Source organism: Apus apus, chromosome 4 (assembly GCF_020740795.1).
Source record: "Apus apus isolate bApuApu2 chromosome 4, bApuApu2.pri.cur, whole genome shotgun sequence".
Classification (NCBI taxonomy): Eukaryota; Metazoa; Chordata; class Aves; order Apodiformes; family Apodidae; genus Apus; species Apus apus.
Window position 1 is genome coordinate 85,778,599 of NC_067285.1, and position 23,413 is coordinate 85,802,011.

The window sequence follows — 23,413 nt, forward strand, 5'->3', positions numbered from 1 at the left end:
TTTTCCCATCAAACTTACAATCCAAATTATGCAAACATTTAGTTTTGTTCAAAAGTATTTCTCTGTGATTTTTAAAGGAGAAGAGACTGCAATTTCATTATGACATTGTCTCCTACACTTTCTTCTAACCTATATACTTTGTTTAGACTTTACTGTAGCATTCTTTATTTAACCATGATTTTGTCTCTTCCCCTTCTTTCAAAACCCATAAAAATGATAGTTTAACTTGTTTTTTTACATGTTCACATACCTCCTTCTAAATTAGTTGTGCTTGCATTTGTGGCTTTTTATTAATAGCATTTTTTAAAAGCCAAGGTAAAAATGGATTTGCAAATTAAAACACATAGGTCTTCCATCCAAAACCTGTTTTGAAATCAAATCCAATTATGTTTTCTAGATGCAGCAAATAAGCTGTATTACTTTTTCTAAATAACCCAGTCTAGATTGTTTGGAAAATATTACTCATCTTTATGGAGTTTCCTATTACTTTCTTAACTGCTGGCTTATTTTCTTTCATTTCTTATTGCCGTATGTCTGACTGCTACAATTTGTTTTAGCAAAGGACCTGAAGTTTTTTTATGGATAAACCTATTTTTAAAAAATAATTATAATTAATACTTTAACAGTAATATTTTTTCTCTAAAAATAAGTAAGAAGCTAATTTAAAACTTGTCATTTAATGTTTTACCAAGATTTTGGTAATAGTTCTATAGACTTCAGCTATTTCCATAATTTTTTTAAATACAAAACTCTTTCAGTATATGGAGCTCCATGTCTGTATCATGTAAGCTGATACAATTAGCTGAAAATCACTTTGTGTCTATATTTCAAGCAAAATAATATTTCTCCTAATGGGAATTGCAATTGAAATAAGGCTTGCACATAGTTGCTAGCAGTAGTAGGAGAAACAAAAAAGAAGCATAAAAACTTTGCAGACCATTATGACCTCCTGTGAGCCTTCTTCTTTGTCAAACAGCAAAGTTATGTAGAAAACTGGAAGTCAGAGAAGGACAGGAAATGTCATACTTCAGTTTTAATGGAAACTTTCTCAGGTTAATAGCAGGACATGTGTAGGTCAAATCCACTGTGACACCAGAACAGTGTCAGGGAAAAGTCCGTGAAGGGCGACATGTATCTTGCTCATTACAATAAAGTATACACATAGAGTGGGTTCAGTAGGGCCTGATCAAAGCCATTTACTTCTCTAGATGAAAGGTTAGAATCTTGATGTATCAGGGAAACTTCAGAAGATACCTGCATACTTATATTCTAATAATATTCTAATAATATCCAGAATTAACATGCAGAGGAGTGCATCGGGTACTTCAGTTTTGATTTTAAGATTAAGCTGTAGGACTGTGAGTCTGCAGGTAATTGAAATACAGAAAGGTCTTCTAGATTAGTTAAAAGGAAATGATAAAGTAGAAATAGGGCTTACAGCTATAAAATGGAAATGACTGAAATATGAAGGTATATATATAACTTGCAAATTAAGCTGGAAAAGTATAAATAAAATATTTATAACAAGTACTGAAATGTAGAAAAATAAATTATTATTTTATATATGTTATTATTATAGTAGACATACATCTAGAGGCTTCAAAGACTGAATAGGAATTTCAGTATGCATGGGAAGGATGTTGGGTTTGGCCACATTCAGTTTCTGGATAGTTATTCAGCACAGATGGTTTTTGGAGAATGAAGTAGAACAAGATGAAGGGAAGCCCTCAATCTCTTTAAGCTGGTTTACACAGCCAAATTAACTGACCACAGAAAAACTACTGTATTGGATTAAACCTTTAAGTAGTTATGTCAGATGCTCAGTACCCTGAACACTGAAGGAACCAGAATTTTTTTATCATCATCTGTCAGTAATAAAAATATATTACATATATAGAATTTCTGTGTTTCCTCAGTAATGACTACTGTAGTATGTACCCCAAAATGTACTTCATGAATAAGGTTTCTGATAAGCTTATTTAGATCTCAAGGAAGCACTTCATATCCTGGCTTGTCTGTATGAGAGCTCTGATTGAAGTTAATGTTATTGCAGGAGTCTAACCACTTGGCAACAGAGCAACCTGTCAGAGCATTACTCTTGAGGTACAACTGCAGAGCTGATTACAAGCATATAAATGTGAACTCCAAGGTGTCTATGAAGTGGAAATTTTTCTAGGCAGACTAGAAGTGGTGAGACCAGGATATTGCAGAAATAGATTTACATCTTCTAGTTAAGGGAACTGCGTCCGGGCAGCTCAGATTACATGCAGTATATACTTACATCAACATGCAGATGACTATGTAGACTATTGGAGGAATAAATTTACCTAGTAACAGTTTGCAAAAGAAAGATTTATAATTTTGGCACTTGAACAAAAGCATACCAAGGAACAGAATGATTGGTCTCAGGAATCATAGAATTATAGATTCACTTAGGTTGGAAAGACCTTTAAGATCATCAAGTCCAACCATTAACCCTACTTTACCAAGCACTAAGCCATATTCCCACATGCCACATCTAGATGACTTTTAAACACATCCAGGGATGGTGACTCAACCACCTCCATGAGCAGCATGTTCCAATGTGTGACAGCCCTTTCAGTGAAGAAGTTCTGGCTAATGTCTAGTCCAAAGCTCCTATGGCACAGCTTGAGGTCATTCTCTCTCGTTCTATCCCCATTTGCTTGTGAGAAGAGATCAGCACCTATCTCTTTACAATGTTCTTTCAGGTAGTTGTAGAGGGTTATGAGGTCTCCTCTCAGCCTCCTTTTCTTCAGACTAAATAGCTCCAGTTCCCTTAGCCACTTCTCATAAGACGTGTCCTCAAGGCCCTTCACCAGTTTTGTTGCCCTGCTTTGGACACACTCCAGCACCTCAATGTCCTTCTTGTATTGAGGTGCCCAAAACTTGATATAGTGTTTGAGGTGTGGCCACAATAATGTCGTGTACAGAGAGATGATCACATCCCTGGTCCTGCTTATCACACTATCTCTAATACAGGCCTGGGTGCCATTGCCAAGGTGACAGTTTTACTGACCCCCATCCTTCTCAAATAATTGAAAACCCTCTAAGTTCATGGTCACTGTGCCCTCAGCTTCCTCCAACTGTTACTTCCCCCACAAGTCCTTCTCTGTTCACAAGCATGAAGTCCAGAAGAGCACGCTCCCTGGTTGGCTTCCTTACCAGCTGCATTAGGAACTTATCTTCCATGGACTTCAGGAACCTGTGCGACTGTTCTCTCTCTGCTGTATCTATTTCCAGTAGACATCTGGGAAGTCACCCACTAGAACAAGGGGTAGCAATTGTGAAACCTCTCCCAACTGCTTATAGAATATTTCATCCACCTCCTCATCCTCGTTGGGTGGTCAGTAACAGACTCCACTGTATCACCCTAGTTGGCCTTCCCCTTGGTTATCCATAGGAACTCAATCCTATTGTCACTTTTGTTAATTTTTAGGCATTCATATGTCTCTCTAATACAGAGGGCCACCCTACCACCTCTTCTTCCTTGCCTATCCCTTTTGAAGAGATGGTAGCCATTGATTGCAGCACTCCCGTTGTGAGTCGTCCCACCAGGTTTCCTTGATGGCAGCTATGGCAGTTTTCTTGCTGCACAATGGTCTCCCGCTCCTCCTGTTGATTTCCCATGCTGCATGCATTGGTGTAGAATTAATCTGGACTGCCATCACTTTGGGGAGAGAAGCCCTAATTGCTGTCTTGACTATTCTCAGCCGCTTTCATAGTTACTAACCTGTTAGTGAGCCCTGTGTTTTTGTTGCCACATGTATCACCATCTCCCACCTCAACTGAGACAGCAGACTGAAGGCCGCCCTTAGGCTCATCTCAAGTGAGTCTATCCAAAGAGAAAGAAGCCTCAACAGAAGATGTCTTTCTGAAAAGGAAGTAGACCCAAAAGCAGACAAATGTGCAAGCAGTTCTACCAGCCTAGGAAAATATGTTTAATTTCTTACAGAAAAATACTCAACAAGGCTGTATTATAGATAGAGACATAGAAGGAGCCAGCATACAGTCAGGCAGAAAAAGGAAGAAAAAAAACCAAAACATAAACATGACACATTTTTGATGTTTAGGTAAAGTCATCCTGTACCTAGAGAGTCAAACTTTCTATAATCCGTGGCTTCTCCTCTCCTTCCATATTCAACTTTTTTATTTTCCATTTTTTCATGGAAATATCAGGTAAAAGATAAAACAGATTTTAATCTTTTCGTTCTGGGCTGTAATCTATTAAATTGTATTAAATAGGGCTTATGTTTGTGAGCTGAGTCTGTACTTGTCTGAGCTCTTCCTTGGCAGAACACAGCCAATAGCTTCCCAACGTTAGTGAAGAGACTAGTCACTCTCTTTGAGGGTAGTATTCATACAGCCACTGATTCTAACTTCCAGATTTAATCTGGTTTTCACATTAAACTTTTGACACCAAGGTTAAGTTATTTAATATTTGTGTCCAATGTAAGAATGAATATATTTAGGAAAAGCTGCCGGTATCTGTGTCAAATTTCCAATTGTATTTCACATTACCTGTTGAAGGACTGTGCAGAGTCCAGAGATGCAATTTAAAGTAGTTCTAATTTTTAAGCTCTGAATTGCATCATACCAGGTAAATCCACATGGTCTATGTAACAGTCAAAGTGCAATATTATTTTTAGTAAGCTGAGATAACTCTTTAATCAAACCCATCCAGCTTGCTTGGAAAACACATACTAAACATTCCCAAGGTTTTGATGCAGGACCTGGATATGAATTGGAATCAAGTTTTGTAGTAAAATTCTAAGTCTTTAAAACCTGAGCTAAGCCTGACACTCACATGCCCTTGGGCTTTGGTAATTTTGAAAATGCCCATTTAAGTGACATCAGTCAGACCCATCTCTGTTTTTAAGATACAGCTACTCATAGGAGGGAAAGGTAAATCATAAGGGAGATCCAACATGCCCATTTTCATTTTTGCCTTAAAATACTTGCTTGTGATTTATTTCTGCCTGAAAACTTAGTTCTGTTGTTGGAGATAAGGGTCAGGCTGCAAAGCACCGTTGGATTTAGGGTCAATGAAAGAAGTATTTGGATCCAAATATTCGTCCTATAATGATGACACTACAGGCAAAAAATATCTTGTCCTGGAACAGTATTCTCATTAGATACTAGAAGATGAGATAATTTGGATTTTAATTTCTAAAGCCTTCAGAAAAGGAGGAATAGTATTACATATTTAGAGAATACTGCAGGCATCTGAGTTTTCCCCAAAAATATACACGAGCTAATATATTTCGTATCTATAAATGTAAACTGCATGCTGAGATTATACAATAATATGTCATGACGTACATCATACTTTCAAAACTTTCATGAATGAGTGGGAAAGTCTTGACTCTAAACTTAGGTGCAAAGTAGCAGAAAGAGTAAGTACAGAAATCCTCACAGGAAGGTACTATTTGAGTCCATGGCAGTCTCAGTTTGAAACAAGCTTTACTCAGAGGAAAAGTTAGCACATTTCCACCATTAACATCTTGGACTTCACTGTTATCCATAGATCTATTTATACAGCAGGTATGCAGTCAAAGCTGTGAAAATCATGGATTAAAATAATTTCTGCTCTGCAATGCATCTCAGAGCTTATTCATAGCAGTATCCTATAAGCTAGGAATAACCCACAGGAACCAATTAAAAAAAACAAAAACCTAAATATATATCACCCACAGAAATATGGCCTGCAGGCTTCAGCCTACATTGTGAATTTAAATTCCTGTCCTTATTGTGGCTAATGATGAGTTTAGATTTCACATTGTCTGACAGGATTAAATTCAGCACACCAAGACACATAATAAGCCATCATTTTGGTTCTAGAAAAATGCCATCATATATATAAGCTTTTATATTTGAAGTAGAAGTATATAAAAATGTAGCTTTGCTCAGTGTTCAAAAAGTACAGGAGTACGTATGTATTTATGAAGATTAAGAAGTTTAGATAGAAATGTACAAGAATTCTGAATGAATAATGTAAATTACAGAAGAAAGAGTGGCAAAAATCAACATATATTCTATAAAATAAATGAAATTATATGTGGCAAAAATAATCTCATAAAAAGAAATTACACAAAACCCATCAATATCCAGGCATAAATAAATGCATCTGAAAAATGTATATTTGCTCTGAGTTTCAAAATGCAAATGGATTTATACTTCTTGCGTACTGAGAAGGCAAAGAACCTATGTGGTAATGTTGACCACCAAATCAAAAGATTATACAGATAAAGCTTTTTATAAACAAAAAGAATCAATCTAATGTAAAGGGCCTGGTGACAGTATTTTGGAATATTTGGGGGCTTGTTTCTTGATACTACAGAGACAGATATCTGTTAGGAAAAAAAGATACAAATGCAGACTGTGCAAAAGATTTGTAGATTATAAGGATGTCAGTGTTGAGAAGGTAACATAAGAAGTGTTGTTGAGCAGTAGGGAGGAAATGAGAGTGTGAAGGTGGAAGGAAATCTGAGAGAGGGCAACTACTGTGTAATGAGAGTAGGGAAAGGCAGGGAAAGACAACAGCAAAGCAAAATCAAATTCACCTCCAGGGGTCATTTTTAAAACCTCGGAGATTTCATAAGTAAGACTCACAAGAGTTTTCAGAAAAAAAAAAGATTTAGGAAGGATTTTGGATCACAAGCTGAAGAGCATCACGTGACGCAAGAAAGTAAAATATGAGGCTAGAATTTGTAAGCACAAGTAGAGCCTGCAGATTTTCTGCTCTATTCAACACTGGCAAGGTTCTCTCTAAAGAGCTCAGTTAAATTTGGTATACCATTGTTCAGTAAACAACTGGATAGAATCCAGAGCCATGAGATTGATTAGTTGTCCAGAAGCAAGATCTCTGAGGGAAGAGAGAAAAAGATGATGCTGTTTAGCTTGAAGAAAACAATATCAAAGGGAATATGATATGTGTTGAGGCCTTGAGAAACAGCCTGCTGAAAAACAAGGGATGTTCTCTATCAGTTTAAAAAGAAACAAACAAACAAACAAAGCTCCAAGACTTTTTATTGGAAAGAATAATGAAACACTATATAGTTTGCCTGTAGAGAAGTTAGGATCTCTTTAATTTTCTTCTAAAGAACAAATTATACCAACATCTGTTGAAAATGAGCTGGTTGATCCTGATTTGGTTTTGAACTTAATGATCAAAGCAACGAATGAGCCTTAGATATGATCAGATATTTTCTTTTTATCTCTAGTCACAAGACAACTAATGTAAATTCAAAAAAAATTGTGCTTTCTAACTATAGGAGTAGTGCTCTACTCTTTGCAGCTGTCACTATTATATGGCACACTTCTCATAAGTTTCTGCTTATTTATAAGAAGTCATCTCTGTATTAACTCTATTTTAAATGTCAAATGTAGCTGTATTATTCACAAAGAATTGTGAGACCCCACCTGGAGTACTGTGTCCAGTTCCAGAGCCCCCAACACAGGAAGAACATGGAGCTCTTGGAGTGAATCCAGAGGAGGGCCATGAAGATGATGAGAGAGCTGGAGCACCTCCTATGAAGACAGGCTGAGAGAGTTGGGGCTGTTCAGCCTGGAGAGGAGAAGGCTCTGGGGAGACCTTCTAGTGGCCTTTCAGTACCTGAAGAGGCCCCAGGAAAGCTGGGGAGGGGCTTTTACCAGGGTGTGCAGTGATAGGACAAGGGAGAATGGCTTTAAACTGGAAGAGGGTAGACTGGGAAGAAATTATTTACTGTGGGAGTGGTGAGATACTGAACAGATTGCCCAGGAAAGTTGCGGATGCCCCCTGCCTGGAATTCTTCAAGGCCAGGTTGGATGGGGCTCTGAGCAACCTGGTCTAATTGGGAGGTTTCGCTGTCCATTCAGGGAGACTGGACCTAGATGATCTTTAAGGTCCCTTCCAGCCCCAACTATTCTATTATTTTTTAAAATAATTTTAGATACTTTATATTATTTGTCACATTTTAATACTTTATGACTGTGGTACATACTGGTATGTATTTTCAGCTTTACTTTGAAGTAAAATTCTGTTGAAATGAGAAAGCTGAATGAATAAGCGTACTTCACTACAAGAAGGGATAGGTTAAATGAGAGTAGCAAGGTAAAGCAACTGGTGACCTCTTGCTTCAGAAATCATCGTATCATAATTGGTAGCCCACACTAAAACCTAGGTGTCAGTGTTTCCCAGTGGTGTGTGATACATTCACAGATAAATGAATATGCATGCCATAAATTTTACTGTTTTGATGTATGAATAATACTTGTGTTGATCCTGTCAACACTAATATCGATAATGGGTATATTGGGATATATCTATCTGTTTCTACTTAGAAAGCACTAGAATTCAGTTTTATGGTAACTGTTCTGTAGCAAGTATCTTGATTTTAGTGAAGCTGTTGGACAGCAGGTTTGTAAAACATTTGGAACATGCATGAAAACAAGCATGCTAGATAAAAACTGCTAGAGCATAGACACACACACATACGTACAAAATCATGAACACACAAATACCTTTCAGTTCTTCTAGGAAGCCTTATTCCTTTACAAATGCCAAAAGGTCATTCAGCTCAAGTGCAGACTTTGCCCTTAAGTCATCATCATTCTCAGCCAACCTGATACATTAAGTGTGATAGAAGTGACAGCAAGTACTATAGGTTATGCCACTTATGGTGTAACTAGGAATAGTGCTTTTTCATGTCCTTTTCTGCATCGCTGTCTGCAAAGCAAGCAAGTTATGGTGGTCAAAGGTTTAGATAGAGCAGCACATGAAGATTTCAAAGGACCTGGATCAACAAAGCAAAATACTGGCAGCAGCCCAATGCCAGGCTCACTTGAAAAACTCCTTTTTGATGGTTTGATGCTTGAAATCATGAGGTATGATTGGTTGTTACATCTGAAAGTCTTTTCTCATTAAATATCAAAAGGAAATACCTTTTTTAAAAATATTTATTTTCATATCAAGTAAACCAGTTTTACTGTTTTTGCTATTTTAGTCTTAGTGGCATTGCCAAATAATGGACTACTTTTTTAATCTATTTTTACACTCTCAGTGTGGAACAGTGAAAACACAATAGATAAAGCGTACTAGGCAGAAAAAGTACTTACCATCAAGTTTGTTTCATATTTTAAATGTCAGGATTTTTTTCAGGCTTTTTATAGTTGCAATTTTTTCTTATTCTTATTCTTTGTCTTGCGTCCCTGCTTTATATTTAGCTTTAAGATGAAAGCAAAAGACCAATTAGAGTTTCTGAATTTGAAGTTTTAATGAAAATGCTCTTTTTTTTTCTTTTTTTTTTTTAATCCTTCATGACAGCAAATATAACAGTAACTCAAAACAATTTAATTCTGGCAAAGCATTAATGTGAAAAATTAGTATAGACATCAAAAGGAACTTTTAATACAAAACAAGGAAAGGAGCAGAGTGATCATCCTACTGAAAAGACAGAACACATTACTTCCAGTGATGCGATGTCTGGAGGCCAGAGGAAGACTGAAGGACAAGGAAGATTGAGTCTAAAAACAATAAATTACTTTGTAAGGTTTAAGAATAAAAGAATAGAGGTCTTTCAAAGTAAGGTTCTCTTCAGTGAAAGCTGAAAGGCTGGATTGGTAAGCATCATGACAGTTTGTTAACTGTGTAATACATAGAAATACCTCTTCAAATTGATCTGAAGGTAATGAAAAATAATCTGTTTTTGTCTCTTCATGTATCTCTGAACCTGCTAAGTTATTTTGTTGATAGTTGGAAATAGAAAACCTATTATTTCTTAAATTGAACAACAGGTTTCTCTGGCAGCTGACCTCACTGAATTTTCACGCAGAAGTCTGCTTTGCTAATTTTAACCACACATGTCTTGGAATGTAGCAAGGCAATGAAGAGTGCTTACATTTTAAGTCTTCTGGTGAATTTGTGATAGGTGGACTGCAGCAGTGACGAGAGCATGATTTTTGAGCCTCTCCTGACTCACATCCGGAAAAAGAGCAAAGACTAGACTCACAGCAGAGCTGGGTTGTTACAAGGTTTGCCAGGTAATCTGAATTGTGGTTGTAATATGAATCCTGATGCTTCTCCTTGAGGGCTCATTGAGAGGGCTTTAAACTAGATGTGAAGGGGGAAGGGGAGACAATTGGGTCTCTTAGGGATGAGCCCAAGAGCAACATGTTAGGGCCTGAAGGAAGGTGGTCTATGGAGGATTTTCAATCATTTAAGAGAAGGGATAGATGTTTAGGCCCTGGCCACAAGGCCTCCTGCCTCCCAGGGGTCCCACCAGTGTGCTCTGCTTGCTTTCTGAAATGCCTGTACACCAATGCACGCAGCATGGGGAGTAAACAGGAGGAGTTAGAGGTCTGTGTGTGGTCTAAAGGTTATGATCTGGTGGCAATTACAGAGACATGGTGGGACAGCTCACATAACTGGAATGTGGTCATGGATGGCTATGTGCTTTTTAGGAAAGACAGGTCAGCAAAGCAAGGCGGTGGAGTTGCTCTTTATGTGATAGAGCAACTAGAATGTATTGAGTTTTGTACAGGGGCTGATGAGGGGCAAATTGAAAGTCTGTGGGTGAGAATTAAGGGGCAGGCTGGCATGGGTGATACAGTTGTGGGGGTCTATTACAGACCTCCTGATCAGGACGAAGAAGTTGATGAGGCTTTCTACAGGCAGCTGAAAGTAGCCTCACAAGTACAGGCCTTGGTTCTCATGGGGGATTTTAACTACCCTGATATCTGCTGGAAGAATTACACAGCCAGCCTTTCACAGTCTAGGAGGTTCCTCCAGTGCATTGATGATAACTTCTTAATGCAAATAGTGGACAAGCCGACTAGGAGAGGCGCACTGCTGGATCTTGTACTCACCAACAAGGAGGGTCTTGTTGAAGCAGTGATGGTCACTGGCAGCCTTGGCTGTAGTGATCAAAAGATGGTGGAGTTCAGGATCCTGTGTGGGAGCAATAGGGTACCTAGCAAGACCAGAACCCTGCACTTCCACACGGCCGACTTTGGCCTCCTCAATCAATTGTAAAGGGAAGTCCCATGGGACAGGGTGCTAGATGGTAAAGGGGCTCAAGATAGTGGGTCAACATTCAAGGACCACTTCTTGCAAGCTCAGGATCAGAGCATCCCAATGGGTATGAAATCAAGTAAGGGAGCTAGGAGACCAGCATGGTTAAAAAAGGAACTCCTGGGCAAACTCAAGTGGAAAAAAAAAATCTATAAATCATGGAAGGAGGGGCTGGCCACTTGGGAGGAGTATAGGACTGTTGTCAGAGGATGTAGGGAGGCAATAAGGAAAGCTAAGGCCTCCTTGGAACTTAACCTTGCAAGTCAGGTCAAGGATAATAGAAAGGGCTTTTTCAAATACATAGCAAATAAAACTAACACTAGAGGCAACATAGGCCCACTCATGAATGAGGTGGGTGCCCTAGAGACAGAGGATATAAAGAAGGCAGAGGTACTGAATGCCTTCTTTGCCTCTGTCTTTACTCCTGCAGGCTTTCCCCATGAGCCCCAGATCCCTATAGCCCCAGAAGAACTCAGGATAGAGGAGGACTTTGCCTTGGTAGATGAGGATTGGGTTAGGGATCAGTTGAACAATCTGGACATCCATAAATCAATGGGTCCAGATGGAATGCACCCAAAGGTGCTGAGGGAGCTGGCGGAGGTCATTGCTAGGCCACTCTCCATCATCTTTGGTAAGTTGTGGGCAATAGGACAGATGCCTAAGGACTGTAGGGTAGCAAATGTCATTCCAGTCTACAAGAAGGGCAAAAAGGAGAACCCGGGTAACTATAGACCGGTCAGCCTCACCTCCATCCCTGGAAAGGTGATGGAACAACTTGTTCTTGGTACTATCTCTAGGCATATCAAGGATGAGGGGGTCATTAAGAGCAACCAGCATGGTTTTAACAAGGGGAAGTCATGTTTGACCAACCTATCCAACTAGGTGGATAGATGATGGTAGTGCGGTAGATGTGGTTTATCTCAATTTCAGTAAAGCATTTCACACTGTCTCCCACAGCATCCTTGTAGATAAGCTGATAAAGTATGGGCTTGGTGATCAGGTAGTGAGGTGGATCATAAACTGGTCGAAGGGAAGAAGTCAGAGAGTTGTAGTCAATGGGGCAGAATCTAGTTGGAGGCCTGTGACTAGTGGAGTCCCTCAGGGGTCGGTACTGGGACCGGTGTTGTTCAACACCTTCATCAACGACCTGGATGAGGGTACAGAATGTACCCTCAGCAAGTTTGCTGATGACACTAAACTGCAAGGAGTGGCTGACACACCGGAAGGCTGTGCTGCCATTCAACAAGACCTTGACAGGCTGGAGACTTGGGCGGGGAGAAACTTAATGAAATTCAACAGGGGCAAGTGTAGAGTTTTGCATCTGGGGAAGAACAACACCATGTACCAGTACAGGTTGGGGGCTGACCTGCTGGTGAGCAGTGTAGGAGAAAGGGACCTGGGGGTCCTGGTAGACAGGAGGATGACCATGAGCCAGCAATGTGCCCTTGTGGCTAAGAAGGCCAATGGCATCCTGGGGTGCATTAGAATGGGTATGGTTAGTAGGTCAAGAGAGGTTCTCCTCCCCCTCTGTTCTGCATTGGTGAGGCCACATCTGGAGTATTGTGTCCAGTTCTGGGCCCCTCAGTTCAAGAAGGACAGGGAACTGCTTGAAAGAGTCCAGCACAGACCCACAAAGATGATTAAGGGAGTGGAACATCTCCCTTATGAGGAAAGGCTGAGGGAGCTGGGTCTCTTTAGCTTGAAGAAGAGGAGACTGAGGGGTGACCTCATCCATGTTTACAAATATGTAAAGGGTGAGTGTCAGGATGATGGAGCCAAGCTTTTTTCAGTGATGACCAGTGACAGGACAAGGGGCAATGGATGCAAACTGGAGCATAGGAGGTTCCATGTGAATATCTTTACTGTGAGAGTGACAGAGCACTGGAACAGGCTGCCCAGAGAGGTTGTGGAGTCTTCTTCACTGGAGACATTCAAAACCCACCTGGATGCATTCCTGTGTGATGTACTCTAGGTGACCCTGTTCTGGCAGGGGGGTTGGACTAGATGATCTTTCAAGGTTCCCTTCCGAGAACCCCTAGGATTCTGTGATTCTGTGATTCCTTGATGGCGCAGAAGGGAATATTGAGACTAGCACTGATCAATGACTCTGGACCAGCTCAGTCTCCCATCTTGAAGACAGAATGGTAGATCTAGCAGTAAATTGCTGCCATAAACCCTCATCCCACAGCCTTTGCAAGGTATGTGGCAACTCTGTTGGGGTTCTTGCCTGCAAAAACATCTGAGTCTTTGGCAAAATATGTGTCTTTTGGACAATTTTTCATATTGCAGTATGTTTCAGTATCCTTTCCATGGGAAAAATCTGCTCTCTTTTCTGTGATTAATACAAATTGATGTAGGCACACGTTTGCTAAAATGACCATTGGTGGTTTACAGTCATTGCAGTTAACTGATTTAAAATACACCCACTTCCTTTTTGTTGCCAAATTAAAATACTTGCTTCACTGCTATGCTGACTTGAAGGTGTGAATACTAAGTGACAAAACTACTGTTTCACATTCCCCTGCTCTCTCACAGCTGCAGAATTTCCATTTAAAACTGCAGTAAATACTTATCTAAGTTAACTCATTTACCCTTTTACATGCTGGGTTTGAATGTGCTATACTCATCTGCATAGTTTGCTTCTAGAGAGAAAACCAGCATATTAATAAAGAGCAGAAATAAAAAGGCAGTCATAGTAGGTGATGATCAAGATAACTATGGTAATATCAAATAGAAACTTTTTAACAACCTTGTTAAAGGAACTGTTAGTATAGCTTCATTTATTTCTCATATCTGAAAAAAAGAATTATGGCTTTCAATAATTGGCGATACTAACATTTTTGTTTTATTTTGGTCTAATAGGCATCAAAATATGTTGTATCAACTTATCTCCTTTTCAGCATTATCAAAATACGTGCAAGGATTTGTAACACATTTTCATTGTTTCATTTATTCAGAAATATTTGAAATTATGTTTACAGTGACTTTTATAATACATACTATATACTTGAATATAATGGACTTTCTATATATGTATTAGTACCCTCTACAGGGTGCACAAATGCAGTTATCTAAACATTTGTTTATAATTTATCAATGGCATGTGAATTCCTAAACAGTAAAAATGCTATAGTAGAGCTATTTAAAAAATACAGATAATAGTCCTGCTGCTTTGTAGCTACATTTTGCTTACATAAAATAATGTATTAAATTGGAAGAATGCAGGAGTAATTATCACATAATCATAATAATTTTTCAGTATGCTGCAGTAATGGCAAAGTAGAGAATAGAAATAAGAGCACATTTACATATGGCATAAAGAACTGGCTACTAAAATCTGTATAAGGTAACCAGTGAATTAGTTTTAACACTACAAGTAACTTAGATGACTTCTGATATAGTTAAAATGAGATTTCCAAACAAGCTTTCCCAATTTAGGTAAAATTCAGATGTGTTGACTGCTGACAAGATGTTGAAGGCAAAAATGTCAATGTGCTTAGATTGTGCATCAGTATCAGTAGTTAACTAACCTCTAGAGATGGCAATCTCCTTTTTTTTGACAAAAGATAAAATATAAATAGTCTTTACTTCTAATTTAGGCAACTAATGATATGTCTGGGGTTAATGAAGAATCTCCTAATAAGTTCCTTTGAGATTTTGACTTTTCAAAACCAAACCATTTATGTATGGAATATCTTAACTGAAGGGCAAATACCCTTTTCTTTTATCAAAAGCAAATCCTTAGTTATTTTATTTTAGAGATTTTGGACACAAATGGGATAGACATTCCCAGCTAGGTTTTGTAGGTAGACAGCAGTATGCTATGGAATTTTCAGAAAGCTTTTAAATGGGAAATTTTTGCTGAGTGTTCTTGAAACCAAGTGAAAAACTATTTTCTCGTTCTCACATTTTCCCCCTTCAGATTCTAAAAAATTTCTGTTGTATTTCATACAAATACATTAAATTTGCTTTTTGTTAAATTCAATATAAAATTACAAGGTAGTTTAATTAGCCTTGAAGTTAAAGCCTTTATTTTGTACTTGGGATATCCAGCTTAATGTCCCATTCTTTTACATCCAAGGTGCATCCCATGGTTATGAAGCTACTGACTGTTGTTTGATAGTCCTCTCATGCATTGATTCATTAATTTTTCATCAAGGAAACAGCAATTCTGTATAGTAACTGATTAACTATTCATTAGATCATAAGCCTCAGTGTTCCAAGTCCTAGGGTTATCTTCTACAACAAAGTGAAAATACAGTCTTTATTGATCGATTAAATACAAAAATAACCCCCTTAAAATTCAATTTTTTGAGTGCAGACAAGGAGAATTTTTCCTCTGTATTCCACAAGTGTGAACCCAGCCACCATTTTATGAAAAATGTAAAAATAGAGTATTATATATATATGGGAAAATATTAAATTTTTGCTTTTTCAGAATTTTTTCCTATGACATCTAAATGTAAACTTTAAATCTATTAATATATCTAGCTGTTATAACTTTTCAAGGAGACTGTATCAATACAAGCAGAAAATGGTTCAGTTAATCATTTTATTGTCATATGTATCTCCATCTGTCATACATCATAGAGGAAAAAAATTAAAGACATTATGAAAATTATTATTTTAAAACTTGTTCTTTTTAAACTCCATATGTATTTTTCCATTCCATTTGTATTTCAAAGAGATACTCAATTTTAATGTGACTTCTCAGCAGTTTCATTTAAATATATAGACTCTTTTAATCTCAGAAGTCGTATTTAGAATAGCCATTTCCAATTATATTACTACTAATTTCAGTTCAAAATTTATTCAAATAGATGGACTTTTTCAGCAAAGTAAACCAAGTGGTGGCCAAACGCAGAATTTGGGTGTGAGCCTTCAAAGAAGTAGGTAAATGAGCAACAGAACACATAAGCATAATTGAGTTTCATTTGCAGTTCAAAGCAAGAGATGTCTTAATGTCCCACCATTACGAAACAGTGTTTCAAATTATTGTACTCAATTGAATTTAAGATTACATACAAGGAGATAAATACTGACTTGAGGTTTTGCAAGTACTCTCTGGAGTTGTCATTTGCTTATAAAAAATTATCACACTGAAGTTGCTGAGTTTTAATTTATTGGGTAACTCATTCCTATCTAAATGAAAGACTTAGTGGAAGTTTTGCTTTAGTAAGGTTGCCATACCGAAAAAATCAATCAAATATTAGTTGTGTTCAAGGGTCTTGAGTAATTAATATAATTAGTTCCTTTTAGAATTTTTATTTTTAATAATGGCTTACCTATGGAGACACTGATGCTCATGTTTTATGGCCACAATGTGGCCACATCACTATCATACTTGAAATGTTTAACATTTGTCAGTTTTTCTTCTGAGGGACTCCATAAGATCGAAATTGCAGCAGTCACACCAATCATGTTTTCTTAAAATAAACTACTTACTTTTATTTTAGTTGTGTACACCTCCATGGCAAAAACCCAGTTGCATCATGTTTTTTAATACAAGTACCTAGCTAAATGACATTTCAAGCCATTGATTAAAATTTATATTGAAGAGCTGCACAATTAACATGTTGTCCTGAAGGCGCATTCTGACTCCTTTGGGTTTCTAATCAGCCCAAGATAAATTATAATAACTAGGCTTTTAAAAAGTAAGCAAGAAGAATTTTCAGTGGCCTTTTTCTAATAATTCATCTGCCTAGTTGAATTTTTTTTTTTTCAGTCTGACGCTGATAAGCTCTTCCAAGGCCTTAGTGTTGAACAACAGTTTTCTAATCTCACAGAGACACTTTTACATTTTAGCTATATACGCATGGTAAAATAATCAAGAAATGGGGGGGTTTATTGCAATTAAACTTACAGAAAATAAGTCTGTGTTCTCAAGGTTTCTTCAGTGGTAAAGCAATCCTGATTAATTGCTCATATATCTCTAAAACCTTGTGATTGCAAGCTTCAAAAATTATAAATATTATACAAACACTTCTTTAAACTCTCTCAGAGGACAAACTGGCATTACAGTCCAATACGTGCATAATATTAGTGGTGATGTTTCTAAAAAACCTAGAGAAAGATCAAGGCAGTAAGATTCAACTGTGCCTGTGACTCTGCCGGGCCATATAATTTGTACACATCAAAATACTACGCAGTACCATTGTCAGTGCATTTGAGGTGATTTGCTTAGAAGAGTGATGTGAAGGAGAGGGATAATGCTAATATATGGCTCATTTTTCACAGCAAGATAGTCTATTAGATTTTAATTCTTGACTCCTCAACTCCTTAGCAGGTATTATTTCCCCCAAAAAGAATTAGCTCTACTAATCAATATGCTCAGCTGATGGTCTTTTAATGTTAGTTGATTATTAAGTCATTGAAAGGTACCAGTGCTGTTTTGTGAACTAATAAATTACAAAAGGATTATTTGATGATTAACTAAATGACAAAATTTCCTCAACGTTCCCATACATAAGCAAATATAATCTGACACCAAAGACCCAACATTATACTTTCATTGTTTTTACGAATCTTCTTATTATTTCCTAAAGGCTTAATTTCAAAAAACAGTAAATGGAGCAGAAATTAGTATTTTATACTGGTCTCTCAGAGTTCTGACTATTCAGTTTCAGCAGGAATTTCTGACTAGTTTTGCTTGTAGTGGAAGGTTCACTTTGATTTGCTTTGTGTCAAATAAGTACATTTTAAGGGTCTGGTGTTTATAAATCTACTATATATATATAAAGGGGTTTCTCTATAAATACAAAATTGGACTTTTGGCCTTTTTATCTGACTTTTGCTCTTTCCTGAGTTTTTTTCCCCAAACTCTATAGTGACTAGTATTCTTTGACTTTAGAGGTATGCCTTTTTTAGTGAAGTCTTTACATTCTCTTCCACAGCAAGCTGGAGGTGAAAGTAATTTTATTCAGTTACACTTAAGATCCTTTGCACATACTCTATGCCCTTGCTATTTTATTTCCTCTGAAAAGTTCACTTTTTATAGCTATCCATTCTAACTCATGTTCCTTTGAATTCAGTTCCCTAACTACTTTCTTTTGAGCTCTGCTTCAAAGGTCTTGAAGATTCTTTTTTTTCTTTCTTTTTTTTTTTACTATTTTATTTTATTTTTTCTTAATTTTTTTTTATTCATTCATCTTTCTCTAGAATTTCACTCATCTCAAAGTAGGTTCTGGTTAGGGTTCTCTAAGTCAGGGAATACAGTTCATAGATGCTTGTCTTATTTGTAGCAAAGTGGGTGTTGGTCTCTTCTCCCAAGGAACAAGCAAGAGAATGAGAGCAAATGGCCCTAAGTTGTGCCAGGGGAGGTTTAGATTATATATTAGGAAAAATTTCTTAATTGAAACGTTTGTCAGGCACTGGAACAGGCTACCCAGGGAAGTGGTCGAGTCACCATCCCTGGAAGTAATCAAAAGATGTGTAGATATGGTGCTCAGGAACATTGTTTAGTGATGGACTTGGCAGAGCTAGGTAAATGGTCTTGACAATCTTACAGGGCTTTTCCAATCAAAATGATTGTATGAAAGTAAGTATTTTGACTTTGTAAATTATTAAATATCTAAAGTGTATTTCTTTAATTTAAAAAACATACTATTCACTTTGAATCCTGGTTTATATTCTTGTTATTCATAGAAAGGTATGTTTGTAGTGCCATTTCCTAAGCAGTGCTGAACTACATAATCTAACTCCCCATCAAATCACTACAGATTTACATATGGTAAATTAAAACCTAAACGGTACAGTCCCTTTTCATTTTTCTTGATCCTGGTGTTTAACTGCTGGAAACACATCAGTAAATTCTGGCTGGCTGATCTTTTCCACCTTTCTTACTAAAACAAGATAATTTTAAGTGTTCTGTTCTTCCAGTATAAAATAAAAGGAATCAGAGATATTCTTGAACTTGTTGAATGCATATTTTTTTGAGAAGAAAGTGTTTACCATAAGAAATTATATGCTTTCACATTTGAAGCTATATGAGAAGAAAAAAACCGTTTGTGGGATTTTATCTCGAAATAGAAAAAGGAGCACATTTGATATTTGTGAGTTTTAATTATATTTTTAATTATATCAGTTTATCCTTAATTCTACCTGCTTGTATTTTTAAGTTTGCTTGGAGAAACTTCTTTCTTTTCAAATTTTTATTTTCTCATCTTTTAAATACTGCTGAAAATAAGGAAATACTAATGCTGGCTTAGAATCAACTGTCATTTATATTTTGTTATCCCTCTTTGCGTATTATTATCTTCGGCACTTCTGATTGATTGTCTGACCCATACTACAGTGATGTTTTAAACATGTTTACATTTATTCTGCTCTTTCAAACATTACAACTGTTGTCTTCTCCTAAGTAAAGACAGGCAATTCTGCACCCTACTTAGTTACTTACATCTTCATATTCCATTGCCACCTTCAAAAATACAAAAAGCCCTTGGTCTTGAAAGTACTTAAATTTCCTCATGAAAAAGGTGAATGGGTTCTGGAAGCACACTCTTTGATTTCTGATATTCAGCTCCCATAGAATTTCTTCCATGACATTATAGATCAGGGTGATTTCTTTTGTGTGAAATAAAGCCTGGCTATGCTGACATGCTCAGTGAGCACTTTTAGGTAAATAGATATGCTATTTTTTCCCTCCTGTGGTTCTCCATAGCACTTAGGAAAGTTCGGTTCTAGAAAGTGAATTTGGTTGTTTTCTTGTGAGATCTTCAATGCAGCAGTTGTACTGAAATTGTTTTCAGTATGCTTTGCCAAGCTGGAGATAAAACCTAGGACTTTTCTTCATTGGTCTCAGAAATTCCTCCTTCTTTTCTCGGGTAGTCCATAGGAGTTGAGTATTTTACAATAAAAGATTTTATTTTTTTTTTTCTGGTTTGTTGGGTTGTTGGTTTTTTTTAGGTTAAATGAACGTGGAGTTTAAAATGTACTAATAATTATGATTTTCTGACAGTCATTTAGTTTACTGTATAGTTAGATTTTTTCGGCTTCTCGCTCAGAACATTTTCTCTTTAACACTGTGAAATGTATTAGCAATTAAACATTCTATAGCCTCATTCTGCTTTCAAATCCTGTTAGAATCAGTTTACTAGATGTTATTGGTTAATTGCAAAAATATCTAAATATCTGTCTCTAGTAACACCCAGGAGTTCTGAAAATACTTGTGAAATATTTAAAATATGTAAGGAATCGAAAAGATTTCATTGTATTTAAAATACTGTAACAATTAGATTGTTGCCTCTCTTCTGTTGGGCACTTCTTACACAGCTACTGTGAGATATTGTTGGTCTATTTTTAAGTACGCTCAGAATTCAAGGCTCAGAACACAAGAAAACTTCTGCTGTTGAAATATGCTTGCTAATCTTAGAATATTTAGTAATCAACTATGATTATCGTAAACAGATTCCTCGATCTTATTTCTAGTACTAGAAGGTTAATGCATTACCTGTTTTACATGTCTTTTTATTCAATTCTTTCATCCTTATTGGCAGTTTTCTGCTGGAAACATTTTCACATAGTAGCTCTAGGCTGTTTTCAGTACACATTGTCCAGAACACCATCTTCAGAGAAGTAAAAGATCTCAGGCACATATATATATTTAGATGATGATGATGATGATGATGATGATGATGATGATGATAATAATACCCCAATACAACACAAACAAACAAACAAAAAAACACACACAAATAAAACCAAAACAAAACCACCCAGAGCTTATGTAAGTGGAAGAAAAAAGCAATGGCACTGGACAGATCAGTCAGCAAAACCACACATGACAATAGGCTTCAGGGGGAAAAAGGAAGACACAAACTTTTTGATGCCTAACAACATAGGTGGTCTATTGCTGTCTATTAAATGTAAATTGAGTAGTATAACTGACTGTTAAGCATTCAGTCCTTGTGCCTGAGAGTTAAGAGAATTACTGATTTCATAGTGCTGTTCACTACGTGCCAGTTTCTTGAGTTTTCTATTTTAACAACATGCTGTAATCAGATCTTTATCAATTTTGGGGGGGTCTTTTTTCATTCTCATTAAAAAATAATAATAATTCATTTAAACAATTGTGTAAATATTTGGGTTTGCTTTTTATTTCCAAATAACCTCAGTGAACATTTATCAGAACCCTAATTTTTTCATTGAAAATTAGTTTTAAGTGAAAAATCTTGGTCATATAAATCAAATTGTGGAATTCTCATATGAAACTTGGACCTAGTTTTAGAAATTAAATTGACTAGAAAATCAATTTTATTTTAGGAAATAGTGACCCATTTGCTCTGCCTTGATTTTGAGTGCCCTGTAGGAGATACAGGAGCGTCCAGTACCAAGACTACAATCTAAGGACATTGCAAATACGTATCTTTAATTTCTTTGAGAACAAAAGTTTTCAATGAGAGAGGTTGAATGGAAGGAAACTCTGAAGCTGTCAGATATTGAGATTCAGGCTAGGAATTTCAGGTGGTAGACTTATTTCAAAGCTTGTGAAAGCTTGGCTTCTCAAAGCAATAAAAATGATTAAATAGTAGATGCTTATAAATTTTTTTTTTGTCAAAAAAAACTGTGAAATTCTTTTCTTTACCTGTAAAACAATCCATTGTCCAAGTTGAGATGACCATTCAGGCACTTCAGTGCTGAGAAGTTATGTGAAATTAATCTACTGATAAGCAGAAATCTAAAGTTTCACGAGATGTGGGTCCAGATTTTGCCATAGAGATGCAAATATAAATATGAAGAAACTTTTATAATCTTTAATAAAACATTCAATCAGATATTTTATCATAAAACAGCCAATTTGTGGTCATACATTTCAATGTGTTTTCATTTTTCAAAGTAATTGTACTGTATTTTATTTATGTATTTTAGGCACGGAAGGGGCAGTGTTTGGGCACTCTGTGGAGACACCCCATATCAGAGCAGAACCTTCCCAAGACCTCAAGTAGGTGTTGTTCAAAAAGTTATTTTACAATCAAGTATTCTGATAAGTAATTAAATCTTGACTAAAAGCGAATATCTGCATAGTAATATATACTGCCTACTTAATATCTCATATATATCCAAAGCCATGGCAAACTCCAATTTGTTCGAACTAGTAAAAAAAATCCTCCAAACATCTATCATACAAAATGTAAAATACATTACTTTTTATAAATTACTTGCCTCCTGTAGCAGAATCCTTGGGTAGTATATATTTCCCAGAGATTGGAGTAGTGAGGAGTTTTTAAGGTCAAATTAGTCCAGTATTGTTTAATAGCATTGGACCCAGATTTTGATTTTTTGATGAGTTGTCACAAAATTTATGTCCAGTTTTTTTTTCTTCAAGTGGTGTTTCTGAGTGGTTGCTTTTTTCTGAATGCTACACACACAAACTTAAAAAATTAATTACCAAGTGAGGCTACATTCGTAAATGTAAAAAATCTACATTCTCACAAAAAAGGAGAAATACATAAGTAGTAAAATATGAAATCTAAAAATTACTAAGGCATCTATAGACTGAGAAAGGGAAAAGGTTTATAGTGAAAGCTTTTTTTTTTTTTAAGTGCATGAATGTGCACAACTAAATACTAATTTGTAATTTCTATGGGTGACTAATGACTATATGACAATTGTAGAAAATCAATGGTTCATTCTTCTGTTTCTCTCAGCAGAACAATATAGACTGATTCTGCTATGATTCCTATACTCACTGTATCTATCCCTTTACATGTGTAGCAGTGTTTATAATTAATTGCTACAGAAAACCATTGTTAAATGCCTTTCTTTATATTTGCAAAGGCATCTGGGATCACTGACCAGAAGAAATCATGTGCAGGAAGCTACCCATATGGACGAGTTTGACCATTGTATGTGTGGTGTAAAATTGATCACTTGCACTAAACTTTTTAAAGTAATGTAATGATTTGAAGTCTTCAGGAGGATCTTACTCATTAGATTTTTACCCTAAAAAGCCTTATCCCCTGCCAAGACTCCTGTCAGTCCTTGGCTGAGCGTAGTTGTAAAAGCATTTATTAGTAATGACCACCAAGGTGGTATGGTCTCTTATCAAAGGGAGTTCAGCAGAAATCTAAGTTGGTGCTGAGGGAGCTGGCGGAGGTCATTGCTAGGCCACTCTCCATCATCTTCGGTAAGTCATGGGTAACAGGAGAGGTGCCTGAGGACTGGAGGATAGCAAATGTCACTCCAGTCTACAAGAAGGGCAAGAAGGAGGACCCAGGTAACTATAGACCGGTCAGCCTCACCTCCATCCCTGGAAAGGTGATGGAACAACTTGTCCTTGGCACTATCTCTAGACATATCAAGGAGATGGGGGTCACCAAGAGCAGTCAACATGGTTTTACC

At 36.7% G+C, this 23,413-nt stretch overlaps 1 protein-coding gene across 3 annotated transcripts in view; it reads left to right on the forward strand.

Moving 5' to 3' along the window:
* SGCZ (sarcoglycan zeta) overlaps positions 1-23,413 on the forward strand; it is a 423,412-nt gene that overhangs the window by 375,507 nt on the left and 24,492 nt on the right. For all 3 annotated transcript variants that reach the window (XM_051619665.1, XM_051619666.1, XM_051619667.1), the window contains one exon: positions 21,941-22,013. In XM_051619665.1, coding sequence (XP_051475625.1) covers positions 21,941-22,013 — 73 coding nt within the window. The remainder of the gene's footprint in view (positions 1-21,940; positions 22,014-23,413) is intronic.